General features: G+C 41.1%; 1 protein-coding gene across 1 annotated transcript in view; it reads left to right on the top strand.

Moving 5' to 3' along the window:
- mcm4 (minichromosome maintenance complex component 4) overlaps positions 1–10,561 on the top strand; it is a 30,364-nt gene extending 19,803 nt beyond the window's left edge. The window contains exons 11-17 of the mRNA XM_070892526.1: positions 706–965; positions 4,222–4,587; positions 4,928–5,055; positions 5,218–5,425; positions 5,593–5,821; positions 6,857–6,990; positions 10,101–10,561. Of these exons, the coding sequence (XP_070748627.1) occupies positions 706–965; positions 4,222–4,587; positions 4,928–5,055; positions 5,218–5,425; positions 5,593–5,821; positions 6,857–6,990; positions 10,101–10,193 (1,418 nt within the window). The 3' untranslated portion in view covers positions 10,194–10,561. The remainder of the gene's footprint in view (positions 1–705; positions 966–4,221; positions 4,588–4,927; positions 5,056–5,217; positions 5,426–5,592; positions 5,822–6,856; positions 6,991–10,100) is intronic.
- The last annotated feature ends 7,659 nt before the right edge of the window (positions 10,562–18,220 follow it).

Here is an 18,220-nt window from a genome sequence, read left to right as displayed (position 1 = left end):
TCCTCCTGGTTATCTCCTCGAAAAATGCAATCAATTAGTCAGACATGACCTTCCCTTAACTGTTCCCATGCTGACTGTCCTTGATTAATCCATGTCTTTCCAAATGAAGATTTATCCTGTCCCTCAGGATTTTTTCCAATAATTTTCCCAGCACTGATGTTAGGCTGACTGGCCTGTAATTACTCGGTCTATCCCTTTCTCCCTTTTTGAACAAAAATACAACATTAGCAGTCCTCCAGTCCTCTGGCACCTCACCTGCAGCCAGAGAGGACTGTAAAATGATGATCATAGCCTGTCCTATTTCCTCCTTTGCTTCTCTTAACAGCCTGGGATACATTTCACCTGGGCCTGGGGACTTATAACTTTCACAGCTGCTGAGCCCCTTTATACATGTTTATCTCGTCTAATATTTCACACTCCTCCTCCTTCATTGCGAAGGCTGCCTCGCCCCTCTCTTGTGAAAACAGATGCAAAGTCTTCATTAAGAATCATACCCACGTTTTCTGCCTCCACACACAGATTTCCTTTATGGTCTCTAATAGGCCCCATTCTTTCTCTAGTTATGTAATGGGATCTTTTGTTTTAAGGAGGAACGAGGTAAATTAATTTTTAAATTTAAAAAAAAAAACTTGCATTCTCAAACTCTCAGGTGGTTGATGGTTGATTTTTAGATGAGGTGGAGGATTGTTTGTGTATTTTGTCTAGGCATCTACAGAGCCGTTCCTATCCGAGTAAATCCAAGAGTAAGCAATGTGAAATCGGTGTACAAGACTCACATTGATGTCATTCACTTTCGCAAAACTGATGAGAAACGACTTCACGGTCTTGATGATGAAAAGGAACAGAAACTGTTCACAGAGGAGCGTGCTGACATGTTGAAAGACCTCTCTAAGAAGCCTGATATCTATGAACGACTTTCTGCTGCTCTGGCTCCTAGTATTTATGAGCATGAAGATATCAAAAAGGTACAAGATGTTGTTGGAACACTTCTTTACAATTTCCTGTATGTGACATGTATGCCTTTATTTATTAAACGTTGTGTGTGTTCGTGTGTAAATCGCGGTAGAATCTTCTCCATACGTTTACTACTTCTCGGGGATGCTTTCCAAAAGTGCATGTTTAACGTTCGTGTGATCACTTGAGAAAAAACTGTTTTTTGGTTTCTGTGTTCTAAACAATATATATCTTTCCTTTTAATAAGCTCAGAAGAATTTCCATGCTACATTTCCATTTTCTCTCTTTTTCCCACTTTGCCCCTTTCCCGCATGTGCGACACATAACACTCCAAATCTGAAAGACAGGTAGGCAAACTGCTCCTACCACTTGTACAACTCCTCGAGCCATGTTATCATATTGGTAAACAGCAACTCTGGATTCGTTTTTTTTATACAATGAGTATTATCTCCTTTTTCTATGAAATATTCAAAACATCCACTCTATATCTCCCAGTAAGGCTTAGAATCAGAGAATGGTTACAGCACAGAAGGAGGCCATTTGGCCCATCGAGCCTATGCCTGCTCTCTGCAAGAGCCCTTCAGCTAGTCCACCCCCCCTTTCCCCATAGCCCTGCAAAAAAAAATTCTTCAAGGTACTTATCCAATTCCCCTTTGAAAGCCACAATTGAATCTGCCTCCACCACCCTCAGGCAGTGCATTCCAGATCCTAACCACGCGCTCCGTAAAAAGGTTTTTCCTCGTGTCGCCTTGGTTCTTCTGCCAATCACCTTAAATCTGTGTCCTCTGGTTCTCAATCTTTCCGCCAAATGGAACAGTATCTCCAATCTGTCTAGACCCCTCAAGATTTTGAACACCTCTATCAAATCTCTCAACCTTCTCTGCTCTAAGGAGAACAACCCCAGCTTCTCCAGTCGATCCACATGACTAAAGTCCCTCATCCCTGGAACCATTCTTGTAAATCTTTCCTGCACTCTCTCTAAGGCCTTCACATCTTTCCTGAAGTGTGGTGCCCAGAATTGGACACAATACTCGTGTTTTATAAAGGTTAATCATAGCTACTTTGCTTTTGTACTGTCTATTTATGAAACCCAGGATCCCGTAAATGTTTTTAACCACTTTCTCAACCTGCCCTGCCTCCTTCAACAATTTGTGCACAAGTATACATCCCCAGATATCTCTGTTCATGCACGCCCTTCAGTTTATATTGTCTTGTCTCGTTCATCCTACCAAAATATATCACTTTGCACTTTTCTGCATTAAATTTCATCTGCCACATGTCCGCCAAATCCATCGTCTGTCTGTGTCCTCTTGAAGTCTATCACTATCCTCCTCACCGTTCACTATACTTCCAAGCTTTGTGTCATGTGCAAATTTTGAAATTGTGCCCTGCATACCCAAGTCTTAGGTAATTAATATACATAGAAAGAAAAGCAATGGTCCTAGTACTGACCCGTGGCGAACACCACTGTGTACCTTCCTCCAGTCCGAAAAGCAACCACTACACACTCTTTCCTGTCACTGAGTCAATTTCGTATCCATGTTGCCACTGTCCCTTTTATTCCATGGACTTCAACTTTACTGCCAAGCCTATTATCTGGCACTTTATCAAACGCCTTTTAGAAGTTCATGTACACCATTACACAGCATCAACTGCATTGCCCTCATCAACTCTCTGTTACCTCATCAAAAAAACTCAATCAAGTTAGTATAACACGATTTGCTTTAAACAAATCCATGCTGATTTTCCTTAATTAATCCACACTTGTCCAAGTGACTTAATTTTGTCCCGGATTATAGTTTCTAAAAGCTTCTCCACTACCAAGGTTAAACTGACTGGCCTGCAGTTGCTGGGATTATTCTTGCACCCTTTTTTGAACAAGGGTACAACATTTGCAGCTCTGAAGTCCTCTGGCATCAGCCCCATATCCAAAGAGGATTGGAAGATTATGGCCAGGACCTCTGGAATTTCCACCATTACTTCCCTCAGCATCCTGTCCAGTCCTGGTTACTTACCTACTTTTAAGTACAGACAGCCTCTTTATCAATTTTTATCCCATCAAGTATCCTCTTTCATTATGACTTTGGCAGCATTTTCCTTGGTAAAAACAGATGCAAAGTATTCCTTTAGTACCTCAGCTATACCCTCTCCCTCTATGCATAGGTCTCCATTTTGGTTCCTAATCAGCCCACCCCTCCTCTTATTACCCGTTTACTATTTTATATGCCTATAAGAAGGCTTTTTGGATTCCCTTTTATGTTAACTGCCAATCTATTCTCGTGCTCTTTGCCCCTCTTATTTCCTTTTTCACTTCCCCTCTGAACTGTCTTTTTCAGCCTCGTTCTCACTTGTATTCTCAACCTGACATCTGTCATACACCCCTTATTCTGTTTCATCTTACTCTCTATCTCGTCATCTAGGGAGCTCTGACTTTGGTGCCCTACCCTCTCTTCCCTCCCGCCCCCCCCTTTCAAGGGAATGTACCTCAACTGTACCTGAATCATCTCTTTAAGGGCAGCCCATTTTTCAATTACAGTTTTGCCTGCTAATCTTTGATTCCAGTTTACCCAGGCCAGATTCAGTCTTAACCCACTCAAATTGGCCTTCCTCCAATTCAGTATTTTATATCCAAAAGAGTATTTTACTCTAGATTGCTCCCTGTCCTTTTCCATGACTAATCTAAACCTTAGGATATTATAATCACTGTTCACTAAATGTTCCCCTACTGACACTGGCTCCACTTACCCACCCCATTCTCCAGATCCAGCAATGCCTCCTTCCTTGTTGGGCCAGAAATGTACTGATCAAGAAAGTTCTCCTGAACACTTCAGAAATTCTACCCATCGCTGCCTTTACACGATTACTCCCAGTCTATATTGGGACTAGTTGAAGTCCCCCATTATCACTACTCTATTCTTGTATCTTTCTGTAATTTCACTGCAAATTTGCTCCTCTATATCGTTCCCACTAGTTGGTGGCCTATAGAATACACCCAGTATTGCAGTGTAATGCAGAGAATCATGTCATGTATGTTTCTGATCGTTCCGTGGCACAATGTACCAGTACACCAACAGGTTCCAGAATTGTTCCACCACCTGATTATATTTTATATCTATGGACGCTCCCATTGCTCTTGAAACATGATACCAACCTATAAGGTCACTTAAATTATCAAGAGCATTTCCTTGTAAACAGCAATATGCATCTAATGATAGCTTCATGTCAAAATTAAATGTTATGGCTGTTTTTCTTTGTATTTTGTACCAGGGTATCTTGCTGCAGTTGTTTGGTGGCACACGCAAAGACTTCAGTCACACTGGCCGTGGCAATTTCCGTGCGGAGGTCAACATCCTTCTTTGTGGTGACCCTGGTACCAGTAAATCTCAATTGTTGCAGTATGTGTACAACCTGGTGCCCAGAGGTCAGTACACTTCTGGTAAAGGCTCCAGCGCTGTTGGTCTTACTGCTTATGTGACGAAGGATCCGGAGACGAGGCAGCTGGTTTTGCAGACTGGTGCCCTTGTTCTTAGTGATAACGGCATCTGTTGCATTGATGAATTTGACAAAATGAACGATAGCACAAGATCTGTGTTGCATGAAGTTATGGAGCAGCAAACTCTTTCCATTGCTAAGGTAGGAATTGTATAAATCCCCTCCAATGTTTTTATAGTTGTGTTGAAAATTAGTTTTCGGAAATGGAAGTAAATACATAAACTTGAGGTCTATGAGGTCACAAGATTTCTAAATTTTTCTGTATTGCTCGCGCCTTATTCCTGTTGCTTTATTTACTAAAAATCTCAATTATGCTTTTTTCCTTTTGGGTGACTGCTGCTGTCAACCTCCAGAAAAGTTTGGAAACCATTGTACACAGTTCCTTTTGATTAATTTTGCATCAAGTTATGCTCCAGGTGAACCTTTTGAGGGGGAGCTGAAATCTTTATTTTAATAATGCCCACAATTCTGTATATTTTAGGCTGGAATTATCTGTCAACTGAATGCCCGCACATCTGTCCTGGCAGCTGCAAACCCAGTGGAGTCGCAGTGGAACCCCAAAAAGACAACTATAGAAAACATCCAGCTTCCACATACACTACTGTCCAGGTAGCATAAGCTATTCAAATATACTCCCGCTCACAATCAAGATCTAAATCCTATTAACCTCTAGTGTTTCCAGAAGTTTGTCCTGGAATAATCTAATTTATTCCGTGCTGTTGACTTACTATTGATCATACGTGTAAAGTTATTTATTGGTCATTTTTGTAGGTTTGACTTGATATTCCTTATGTTGGACCCACAAGATGAAGCTTATGATCGACGTCTTGCTCACCACTTGGTTTCACTTTATTATCAAAGTGAAGAGGAAATGGAAGAAGAATACCTGGACATGGCAGTGCTGAGGGATTACATTGCCTATGGCCGCACTTATGTCCACCCAAGACTTAGTGAAGAGGCCAGTCAATCACTGATTGAGGTGAGAACTCAGTACTGTGATATAGAATGTAAGAAATAGGAGCACGAGTAGGCCATCTGGCCCCTCGAGCCTACTCCACATTTTTAATATTTTAAAGTATTTATAACAGATATTTTTACACCACTTCACTAAATACTACTTGTGCATTTTTGCCCTTCATGTTAAAGGCTTATGTAGACATGAGGAAAATTGGCAGCGGCAGAGGTATGGTGTCGGCATACCCCCGACAACTGGAGTCACTGATACGCCTGGCAGAAGCTTATGCCAAAGTGCGTTTTTCTGACAAAGTGGAAAATATAGATGTAGAAGAGGCAAAGCGCCTTCACCGTGAAGCTCTGAAACAGTCTGCCACCGACCCAAGGACTGGGATTGTTGATATATCTATCCTTACTACAGGTAATTAGATAAATGAATATTGCTTTCATTTTAGGTGTCGGGTCTAGGACATGGGAATTTTGGGAAGTTAGGAATGTTGCCAAGAATCTAGTATAAAAATTTGGAGGTTTTAGTCATACTAGTATGTGTAATGACTGAATTCTGCAATTTACTGTAAATATATATGAAGTAGTACTAGTTTTGCAAAGCTAATGTGGACAGGATGTGCGATTGGATGGTGCAGTGCTGTCCATTCACCTTTTGAGACATAGAATTTAATCCAATCCAGACTGATGGGCAGAAACATTTCTCACTGCTGATTGTAAGGTGTTAAGGTTTGCCTAAAAAGTACTTGCATTTATATAGCACTTTTAACAACCTCTGGATGTCCCAAAACACTTTACAGCCAATGAAGTACTTTAGTATAGTCACTATTGTAATGTAGAAAACACGATAGCCAAATTTGTGCACAAGAAGGTCCCACAAACAGCAATGTGATAATGAACAAGCGGTGTTGGTTGAGGGACACCTGGGAAAACATCCATGCTCTTCGAAAATAGGATTTTCACGTCCACCTGAGGGCAGATGGGGGCACGGTTTAACTGAAAGACGGCAGCCCCCGACAGTAAGCACTCCCTCAGTATTGCACTGGAGTGTCAGAGCAGATTAGTATAGTCTCACCATTTCCTTGTGGTCATGTGCCCAGTACAAAACTGTTGCAAACTTGTTGACAGTCTAATTTAAAGAATTCATGAGGATGTTTGGTATGTAAAATTTTAGAATTGCACTGATCCATAGGGGTTGTTTTTCTGAGATTGAAGCTGCAATGCATTATTTATGCAAAAATGGAGGGATCTTTACCACTGATTGTGCTACACTAGACCTTGGAAAGTTTAATGTTGACACTGAATTGTAGAAACATTCCATTACTCAGCACTAACATTCTCATCTTGATAAGCAGCACACAGTAGAACTACACGTCCAGCTTCAAAGGATAGAGTTAGTACATTGTATCGATCAGTGAATTTGAAAATCTTGTGATTTAATTTGTTTCAGGAATGAGTGCCACTGCTCGTAAACGCAAGGAGGAATTAGCTCAAGCTTTGAAGAAGCTCATACAGTCTAAAGGCAAAATTCCAGCTATGAAATACCAGCAGCTTTTTGATGATCTGAGATGTCAGTCTGATGTTGTAAGTTACTTTTTATCTTGAGTAAAAAAAATTTAAATTTTGGAATATACTATGTATCAAATGGGAATTATTGGGTACCCATTGTGTTACTTTTTTTCTTTTGTTTCTTTCTCTTTCTGCTCCATGGTATTGTTTGACTCCATTCTAATAACATTGGAACTAGTATGCATGTTTACACCCATTATTCACAGAGGGTGGATTCCTATTATTGGCTGTAACCTTTTGTGGAAACACAGGAGTCTCCCTAGATAAAAAGAAAAACAATTGGCAGAGGCCGAGTAATGTCTACAGTCATAGAGCAAGAATTGCTTGTGAACACTTGAATGCACTTCTAGCCTTACTGTGTAGCTAACACTACTGTTTTTTTAGGCTGAATATAGAAAGTTCAGAGGGGAACTGAAAAAAGGAAATAAGAGGGTGTATGAGAATAGATTGGCAGCTAACATTAAAAAAATAATCCAGAAGTCTTCTCTTCGCATGTAAATAGTACAAGTCGCAAGAGGGGTGGAGCCAATAGGGACCAAAATGGAGATCTACGCATGGAGGTAGAGGACTTGGCTGAGGTATTAAATGAGCACTTTGCATCTGTCTCTACCAAGGAAGATGCTGCCAAAGTCAGAGTGAAAGAGGAGGTAGTTAAGATACTAGATGGGATAAAAATTGATGATACACCAGAAAGGCTGTCTGTACTTAAAGTAGATAAGACACCAGAACCAGATGGGATGCATCCGAAGATGCTGAGGGAAGTAAAGGTGGCAATTGCGACTGTACTGGCCATAATCTTCCAATCCTCCTTAGATACAGGGGTTGTGCCACAGGACAGGAGAATTGCAAATGTTACAACCTTGTTCAAAAAACAGTGTAAGAATAGACCTAGCATTGCAGTTTAGGAAGGATGCGAAAGCCTTAGAGAGGGTACAGAAAATATTTACGACAATGATTCCAGGGATGAGGGACTTCAGCTACGTGGATAGAACATAAGAAATAGGAGCAGGAGTGGGTCATTTGACCCCTCGAGCCTGCTCCACCATTTAATAAGATCATGGCTGATCTGATCATGGACTCGGCTCCAGTTTCCTACCCGCTCCCCATAACCCTATATTCCCTTATCGCTCAAAAATCTGTCTATCTCCGCCTTAAATATATTCAGTGACCCAGCTGCCACAGCTCTCTGAGTCAGAGAATTCCACAGATTTACAACTCTTGAGAGAAGAAATTCCTCATCTCAGTTAAATGGGCAGCCCCTTATTCTGAGACTATGCCCCTAGTTTTAGTTTCCCTTATGAGTGGAAATATCCTCTCTGCATCCACCTTGTCAAGCCCCCTCATTATCTTATATGTTTTGATAAGATCATCTCTCATTCTTCTGAACTCCAATGAGTATAGTCTCAACCTATCTTGATAAGTCAACCCCCTCATCTCTGCAATCAACCAAGTGAACTTTCTCTGTACTCCAATGCAAGTATATCCTTCCTTAAATACGGAGACCAAAACTGTACGCAGTACTCTAGGTGTGGCCTCACCAAAACCCTGTACAGTTGTAGCAGGGCTTCTCTGCTTTTATATTCTCTCCCCCTTGCAATAAAGGCCAACATTCCATTTTCCTTTCTGATTATTTGCTGTACCTGCATACTAACTTTTTGTGTTTCATGCACAAGGACCCCCAGGTCCCTCTGTACTGCAGCACTTTGCAATTGTTCTCCATTTAAATTAGAATTTGCTTTTCTATTTTTTTTCTGCCAAAGTGGATAACCTCACATTTTCTCACATTGTACTCCATCTACCATATTTTTGCCCACTCACTTAGTCTGTCTATATATCCCTTTGCAGATTTTTTGTGTCCTCATAATTTGCTTTCCCACCCATTTTTGTATCATCAGCAAACTTGGCTACATTACACTCGGTCCCTTCATCCAAATCATTAATATCGATAGTAAGTAGTTGAGGCCCCAGCACCGATCACTGCGGCACCCCACTAGTTACTGTTTGCCAACTGGAATAGGACCCGTTTATCCCGACTCTCTGTTTTCTGTTAGTTAGCCAATCCTCTATTCATACTAATATATTACCCCCAACCCCGTGAACTTTTATCTTGTGCAGTAACCTTTTATGTGGCACCTTATCGAATGCCTTCGGGAAATCCAAATGCACCACATCCACTGGTTCCCCCTTATCTACCATGTTCATTACATCCTCAAAGAACTCCAGCAAATTTGTCAAACACTATTTCCCTTTCATAAAACCATGTTGACTCTGCTTGATTGATTTATGTTTTTCCAAATGTCCTGCTACTGCTTCCTTAATAATGGACTCCAGCATAGAATAGGGAAGCTGGGGTTGTTTTCTTTGGATCAGAGAAGGTGTTCAAAATCATAGGTCTAATCAAAGTAGATAGAGAGAAACGGTTCCCATTGGCAGAAGTATCAAGAACCAGAGGACAGAGAGTTAAGGTGATTTGACGAAGAACCAAAGGCGACATGAGGGGGGAAAAAAATTATGCACCAAGTGATTAGGATCTGGAATGTACTACCTGAGAGGGTGGTGGCTTTCAAAAGGGAATTGGATATGTAACTGAAGGAAAAAAATTCTGCAGGGCTTTGGGGAAAGGGCAGTGGAGTGGGATGAGCTTGAAGTGCTCTTAGAGAGCTGGCATGGGCTTGACGGGCCGAATGGCCTCCTGTGCTGCAACCATTCTATGATTCTAAGAATAGCTTGTGAACACTTGAATGCACTTCTAGCCTTACTGTATGGCTAACACTACTGTTTTTTTAAACAATGTTTATTTTTTGTATTTATCAATACTTATGATGTTGCAAACTCCACATGAACTGTGTAGCTTTCATGTTTTCTGCCCTAACAGTCTCCTGAAGATTGTGTGTTGTGCAGGTTTGGGGGCTAACAGTATCAGTAATGATGGACTTTGGGTATGTCCTGTCACACAACAGGAATAGCCAATGATGCAGGGGGTAAAAATTCTTGCTATTCTGTTGCTGAAAGTCATGTGGCTACAATACACCAAGCCGACCAATTGTATTTACAGCAAAAGACCTATTTTTGTTCTGCTATGTATGCAAATTGTGTCTAATTAGCTTTTTTTTTAATCTTCTTAGGCTATAACCAAGGATATGTTTGAAGAGGCGCTCCGAGCTCTGGCAGATGAAGACTTCTTAACTGTGACTGGGAAAACTGTTCGACTGCTTTAAAAACAATAGTACTAAGAACTTAGTCAGTAATGCTTCTGATCTTGGTTACTGATGAAACTCTTTTGCTATTTGGCAGATGTACTTTACATTATTTTGCTTAATTATCCCATAGCTTTTTTTTTGCTTTTGTATTGCCACGCTTAAGGTAATATCTCTTATTAGCATATTCAAAACCAAGGCAATCAGCTAATACCACTGCCAGAGTTGTAAATAACAGGTTAACATTTACACTTTCCATTTTTCATGTGTGGTGTCATTTTAGAGACACAAAAAATGAAATAATTTGGATGTAGATGTTGATGAAGTAGTGTAAAATGATTGATTTGTACTGTCAATAAAAGTTTGCATTAGCTGCTTTTTGTGTGAAATTTGTTTGGCATGTTGATGGAACCCTTCCCCTTTCCAGAATGGAAGACAGAAAACTTCCAAGTAATTTGGATTTGTATCAGTGCTAGATTTTAAGCTTGAGCCAAATACAGGTACACAAGATAGAACATTAAAATCCCAAACCTTTACTAATTATGCCACATAAATTTGATGTTCCTGCCACCTGATGAGTTGAGAGAAAGCATGGACAATTTGTCAAACTTGAGTTTTGGCTGTTGACAAATGCAGCAAAGCCTGTTCTAGGCAGAAGAGATGAGAACCACAAGTAAAATGGATTGGAGCCAGTCGGCACATCCTATTGCATTAGAAATATGAGTGAGCGTTAAAACTTAAAACTCTAGATTTTCTGTTAGGTTCAGGACCAACTCAAATGGTCATGTGTTTTTTGCACCAGTTTTTCCTGAGGAGCTTATTAGCATAGCTTCACATGCAACTTTAGACATGTATACAGATTACTCCAGTGGAGAGCATGGAAAATTACAGGCAAATGAAATTTAATGGGAATGGGACAATTAAAGGAAAGCGTCACTGGAGATTGACAGCATTCTGCAGATCCTCAAAAGGCATCTCAACCCATTTACATTAGTGGCTTTTTGCCAAGGCTGATGGGGCACAGGACTAAAGTTACTGGCAAAAACAAAGGGAATGGAATCCGGGTATGAATCTGCAGGATAATGCTGGTGCAACCCCTCTTAACCCCTCTTAAATTGGCTAGCATAGACTGGCAAAGGATACTTAAAGGGTTGACGGCGGATAAGCAATGGCAAACATTTAAAGATCACATGGATGAACTTCAGCAATTGTACATCCCTGTCTGGAGTAAAAATAAAATGGGGAAGGTGGCTCAACTGTGGCTAACGAGAAATTAAGGATAGTGTTAAAACGAAGGAAGAGGCATATAAATTGGCTAGAAAAAGTAACAAACCTGAGGACTGGGAGAAATTTAGACTTCAACAAGGAGGATTAAGGGTTTAATTAAGAGGGGGAAAATAGAGTATGAAAGGAAGCTTGCAGAGAACATAAAAATTGACTGCAAAAGCTTCTATAAATATGTGAAGAGAAAAAGATTAGTGAAGACAAACGTAGGTCCCTTGCAGTCGGATTCAGGTGAATTTATAATGGGGAACAAAGAAATGGCAGACCAATTGAACAAATATTTCAGTTCTGTCTTCACGAAGGAAGACACAAATAACCTTCCGAATGTACTAGGGGACAGTGGGTCTCGTGAGAAGGAGGAACTGAAGGATATCCTTATTAGGCGGGAAATTGATGGGATTGAAGGCCGATAAATCCCCGGGGCCTGATAGTCTGCATCCCAGAGTACTTAAGGAAGTGGCCCTAGAAATTGTGGATGCATTGGTGATCATTTTCCAACAGTCTTGTCGACTCTGGATCAGTTCCTATGGAAGGGAGGGTAGTTAATGTAACACAACTTTTTAAAAAGGGAGGGAAAGAGAAAACCAGTAATTATAGACCGGTTAGCCTGACATGAGTAGTGGAGAAAATGTTGGAATCAATTATTAAGGATGAAATAGCAGCGCATTTGGAAAACAGTGACAGGATCGGTCCAAGTCGGCATGGATTTATGAAAGGGAAATCATGCTTGACGAATCTTCTGGAATTTTTTGAGGATGTAACTAGCAGAGTGGACAAAGGAGAACCAGTGGATGTGGTGCATTTGGATTTTCAAAAGGCTTTTGACAAGGTTCCGCACAAGAGATTGGTGTACAAAATCAAAGCGCATGGTATTAAGGGTAATGTACTGACGTGGATAGAGAACTGGTTGGCAGACAGGAAGCAAAGAGTCGGGATAAACTGGTCCTTTTCAGAATGGGAGGCAGTGACTAGTGGAGTGCCGCAGGGCTCCGTGCTGGGACCCTAGCTCTTTATAATATACATTAACGATTTTAGATGAAGGAATTGAGTGTAATATCTCCAAGTTTGCAGATGACACTAAACTGGGTGGCGGTGTGAGCTTTGAGGTGGATGCTAAGAGGCTGCAGGGTGATTTGGACAGGTTAGGTGAGTGGACAAATGCCTGGCAAATGCAGTATAATGTGGATAAATGTGAGGTTATCCATTTTGGAGTCAAAAACACGAAGGCAGAATATTACCTGAATGGCGGCAGATTAGGAAAAGGGGAGGTGCAACGAGACCCGGCTGTCATGGTTCATCAGTCATTGAAAGTTGGCATACAGGTACAGCAGGCAGTGAAGAAGGCAAATGGTATGTTGGCCTTCATTGCTAGGGGATTTGAGTATAGGAGCAGGAAGATCTTACTGCAGTTGTACAGGGCCTTAGTGAGGCCTCACCTGGAATATTGTGTTCAGTTTTGGTCTCCTAATCTGAGGAAGGACATTCTTGCTATTTAGGGAGTGCAGCGAAGGTTCACCAGACTGATTCCAGGGATGGCTGGACTGTCATATGAGGAGAGACTGGATCAATTGGGCCTTTATTCACTGGAGATTAGAAGGATGAGAGGAGATCTCTTGGAAACGTATAAGATTCTGACGGAACTGGACAGATTAGATGCGGGAAGAATGTTCCCGATGTTGGGGAAGTCCAGAACCAGGGGACATAGTCTTGGAATAAGAGGTAGGCCATTTAGGACTGAGATAAGAAACTTCTTCACTCGGAGAGTTGTTAACCTGTGGAATTCCCTGCCGCAGAGAGTTGTTGATGCCAGTTCATTGGATATATTCAAGTGGGAGTTAGATATGGCCCTTACGGCTAAGGGGACCAAGGGGTATGGAGAGAAAGCAGGAAAGGGGTACTGAGGGAATGATCAGCCATGATCTTATTGAATAGCGATGCAGGCTCGAAGGGCCAAATGGCCTACTCCTGCACCTATTTTCTATGTTTCTAACCCCTCTTGATGACTTCCCTGAACTGGAGGTGGTGCTGCTTGAAGTGGTTCCAAAGTTGGTGGTGTTCTGGACCATTCCTATAGACAAGTATTCCAGCATGCCTTCAGCACATTGAAAGCAGATTAGAGACTCCACTTCTGTTACTTTTGCTGAGAATACCAACCCTGTGCATGATAGCTTTAAGTAGTCTTGCAGTTAGTTGATGCACTGATCTGCATCTAACTTTATACTGTCCCAGAACTTGAGTTCTCTATGGTCACTGCAAGTTAGATGTACCAGAGCCCTTTGAAATGGTTGGTAGCATCTTGGAGAGTGTGGTCAATCTGGATACATTGGTTGCATATCCTGGAATGGCTTCCTCCAGGCAATGCCACTGAAAGTAAGATTTACTGCAATAGATACTTCCTTGGAAGCACCCTTAACTACTGTTAGTCAGGTATTTACATATCTTTGGGTCTGCTGTCCCAGCATCCTTTGTATGCAGTGATCATCTACCAAAGTGAAATGTGTTTACATCTCTGAAGATGTGGATGGGTACAAAGCATCTCTAACGCAACTGAGCCTTTCATGCCAACTGGCATAAAGGATCATGAGAGCCTAAGCAGCTGGCAGCAATAACTTGCAGTTATATAGTGCCTTTAACATAGAAAAACGTTTTACAGGTGTGTTATTAAAAAGGAAAAATGAAGAGAGTTAACAAATAACTAAAATAGACTTTCCTATGACTGATTTTTTTATTATTGTGTCCTTTCTATTTGCTCCAGTCTCAACTGCCACCCAGCAACCCTGGATACCCATTTCAAATGGGTATGATTTAGATTGGACATGCTGCATGCCTGAACGATGGAAATGGTGCACAGGATGGACATGTTCTCAATTAGTATTAAATGAAGAGCCTGCCTAGTTGATTAGGTCTCTGCTACTGGTCCTACCCACTAGAAACATGCGTTAGTTATATAATGTGAGTGGGGCAGGACTGCTGCTCAATTTACATCACAACAATCCATGAGTGGCATAAGAAAATCCACAATTCAGTGTTTAAAAACTAGGGACACCTGCACCATTGGTTTAATGGAAATAGGAAAAACGGTATCCACCAGTATGCTCACAGCCTTCCGCGAGAGGTGGGCACCGGAGGGACTGGAGTGCATCTTCATCCCTGGCAACCAAGTTTTGATTTGATTTATGTTCCTGGTCAAAAGTTAATGGTTTAATTGTCGGTTTTCGTGACCCCCATTAATAAGGGGGCACTTGATTTATGGTCCTACAAAAATAGTTGTAGAGCTAGAAAAAAATAGGAAAAGCGGTATTGAAGATCTTCCTCTCTATTCTTCAAACCAGCCCATTTCAGTATAGTTATATTTGCTTGCAACACTACATAAAAGTTCTTTGACTGGGCACAAGCACATTTTAACCAGGAGAGCACATTTTAAATCCCACCCTTCACAATTGCCACATCTCAGTTTCTACCACTTTCTCTGGAGTTGGAATACTAATGATCCCTTCCCTAATCTTCAGGTGTAAACCTCTTGATCGATCAGCTTAGGTCGTATCTGGAAATGTACCGTTACGTTTTACATTCACAAACTTCACAAATTTGTTGCATCTCAAAATGGGCAGAACAATCGATTTTTAAAAATATATTCATTTATGGAATGTGGGTATTGCTGGCAAGGCCAGCATTTATTGCCAATTCCCTAATTGCCCTTGAGAAGGTGGTGGCTCACCACCTTCTTGAACCGCTGCAATCCATGTGGTGAGGGTACTCCCACAGGGCTGTTTGGTAGGGAGTTCCAGGATTTTGATAAAGCAACGATGAAGGAACAGTGATATTTTCAAGTCAGGATGGTGTGTGACTTGGAGAGGAACTTGGAGGTGCTGGTGTTCCTATGCACCTGCCGTCCTTGTCCTAGGCAGTAGATGTCGAAGAAGCCTTGGCAAGTTACTGCAGTGCATCTTGTAGATGGTACACACTGCAGCCACGGTACGTCGGTGATGGAGGGAGTAAAAGGTATGATTCTGTGAGTATAATTTATGTCAGGCTGTTGCTTGACTAGTCTGTGAGACAGCTCTCCTAATTTTGACATAAATCTCCAGATGTTAGGAGGATTTTGCAGGGTCCACTGAGCTGGGTGTGCCTTTGTCCAAATATGGTGCCTTGGTCAATGCCAGGTCGTCCATACAGTTTTATTACTATTGTGTTTTGTAGTGGTTTGATATAACTGAATTCCAGAGGGTAGTTAAGAGTCAACCACATTGCTGTGGGTCTGGAATTGCATGTAGGCCAGACTCGGTAACAGTAGCAGATTTCCTTCCCTAAAGGACATTAGTGAACCAGATGGGCTTTTGCGACAATCCGGTAGTTTCGTGGTCACCATTACTGATACTAGCTTTTCATTCCAGATTGATTTAATTAATTGAATTTAAATTCCCCAGCTGCCAACTCATGTCTCCAGATTATTAGTCCAGATCTCTGGATTACTAGTCCAGTAACATAACCACTATGCTACCGTACCCTGTTGATCTTTTATCTTAGGATCTGGATTTAAATCCAGTTGATGGAATGAAAGTCTCTTTCTGCCAGTAGGAAGGATCCAAAGTATAATGTGTTTGGATAGTCTCAATATGGTGTATGTTCACAGAAGAAACTGCTCACAATATGCACTAAATTGGTCATTTTAAATAGAAAGGCTGTAATGATGGTTGATGCAAGAAATGGAAATCTCACCGGGGTGCAGTTGGACTCTGACGTTTCAAAGATATTGAGGTACTTTTTTCAAGGTAAATACTTAGCATTAAAGTAATTAACATTTAAGGCTTAATTATATAGAATTTATAGCCCAGAAACAGGCCATTCGGCCCAATTGGTCTATGCTCTACACTCTACTTCATGCAATCCTCTCTGCATATCCTTTGCCTTTCCCCCTAATGTACTTATCTAGCTTCCCCTTAAAGGCATTTCATCTACTCCATGTGATAGCAAGTTCCACATTCTAACCACTCTGGGTAAAGAATGTTCTCCTGAATTCTTTATTGGATTTATTAGTGACTCTCTTAGAATTATGGCCGCTAGTTTTGGATTCCCTCACAAGTGGAAACATCTTCTCCAAGTCTACCCTATCGAACCACTTCATAATCTTAAAGCCCTCTATTAGGTCACCTCTCTGCCTTCTCTTTTCTCGAAAAAAGAGCCCCAGACTATTCAATCTTTCCTGATCCTCTCACTGCTGGTATCCTTGTAAATCTTTGTTGCACCTTCTCCAGTGCCTCTATATGCTTTTTTTAATATGGAGGCCAGAATTGTACACACTACTCCAAGTGTAGTCTAACTATGGTTCTGTAAAAGTTTAATGTAATTTCCCTGCTTTTCAATTCTATTCCGCTAGAAATGAACCCCAGGGTTTTGTTTGCATTTTTTATGATCTTGTTAACTTGCATTGTTACTTTTAATGATTTGTGAATAAGACTCTTATTTTCCAAGGATTATGTGTCCCTCTTATTCCTCCAACCAAAATGCACCCCCTCACATTTATCTATATTAACATTAATTTGCCATGTACACGCCCATTCTGCAAGTTTATTAACGCCATCTTATATTTTGTTGAAGTCTTCCTAAATATTAACTATACCCAATTTGGAGTCATCTGCAAATTTTGAAATTGTACTTCTGAATCCAAATCGTTTATGTAAATAGCAGTGGTCTCAGCACCGATCCATGTGGAACACCACTTCCCACCTTCAAACTACCTTTAACCCCAACTCTGTTTTCTGTTTTGTAGCCAGCTTGCTATCCATTCTGCTACTTGTCCCCTGACATCACAAGCTCTGACATTAGTCATGAAAAAGAAAGATTTACATAAGAACATAAGAAATAGGAGCAGTAGTAGACGATTCAGCCCCTTGAGCCTGCTCCACTATTCAATAAGATCATGACTGATCTTCTACCTCAACTTCACTTTCTTGCACTATCGCCATATCCCTTGATTCCCTCGATATCCAAAAATCTATCGATCTCTCAATGACTGAGCCTCTACAGCTCTCAGGGGTAGAGAATTCCAAAGATTCACAACCCTCTGAGTGAAGAAATTTCTCCTCATCTTAGTCCTAAATGGCCGACCCCTTATTCTGAGATTATGACTCCTGGTTCTAGACTCCCCAGCCAGGAGAAACATCCTCCCTGCATCTACCCTGTCAAGCCCTGTAAGATTTTGTATGTTTCAATGAGATCACCTCTCATTCTTCTAAACTCTAGGGAATATAGACCTGGTCTATTCAATCTCTCCTCATAGGACAATCCCCCCCATGCCAGGAATCAGTCTGGTGAACCTTTGTTGCACTCCCGCTATGGCAAGTATATCCTTCCTTTGGTAAGGAGACCAAAATTGTACACAATACTCCAGATGTAGTCTCACCAGGGCCCTATATAATTGCAGTAAGTCGTCTTTATTCTTATACTCAAATCCTCTTGTAATAAAGACCAACATACCATTTGCTTTCCTAATTGCTTGCTGTGCCTGCATGTTAACGTTCAGTGATTTGTGTACAAGGATACCCAGGTCCCTCTGAACACCAATATTTCCCATTCTCTCACCATTTAAAAAATACTCTGCTTTTCTATTTTTCCTACCAAAGTGGATAACTTCACATTTCTCCACATTATATTCCTTTTGCCATGTTCTTGCGCACTCACTTAGCCTGTCTATATCCCCTTGAAGTCTCTTTGCATCCTCCTCACAACTTATATTTCCACCTAGCTTTGTAATTCCATACCAC

This window comes from Pristiophorus japonicus, chromosome 1, assembly GCF_044704955.1.
Source record: "Pristiophorus japonicus isolate sPriJap1 chromosome 1, sPriJap1.hap1, whole genome shotgun sequence".
In the NCBI taxonomy this organism is placed as follows: domain Eukaryota; kingdom Metazoa; phylum Chordata; class Chondrichthyes; family Pristiophoridae; genus Pristiophorus; species Pristiophorus japonicus.
Note: the sequence above shows the minus strand (reverse complement) of the source record. Positions and strands in the feature narration are given on the sequence as shown.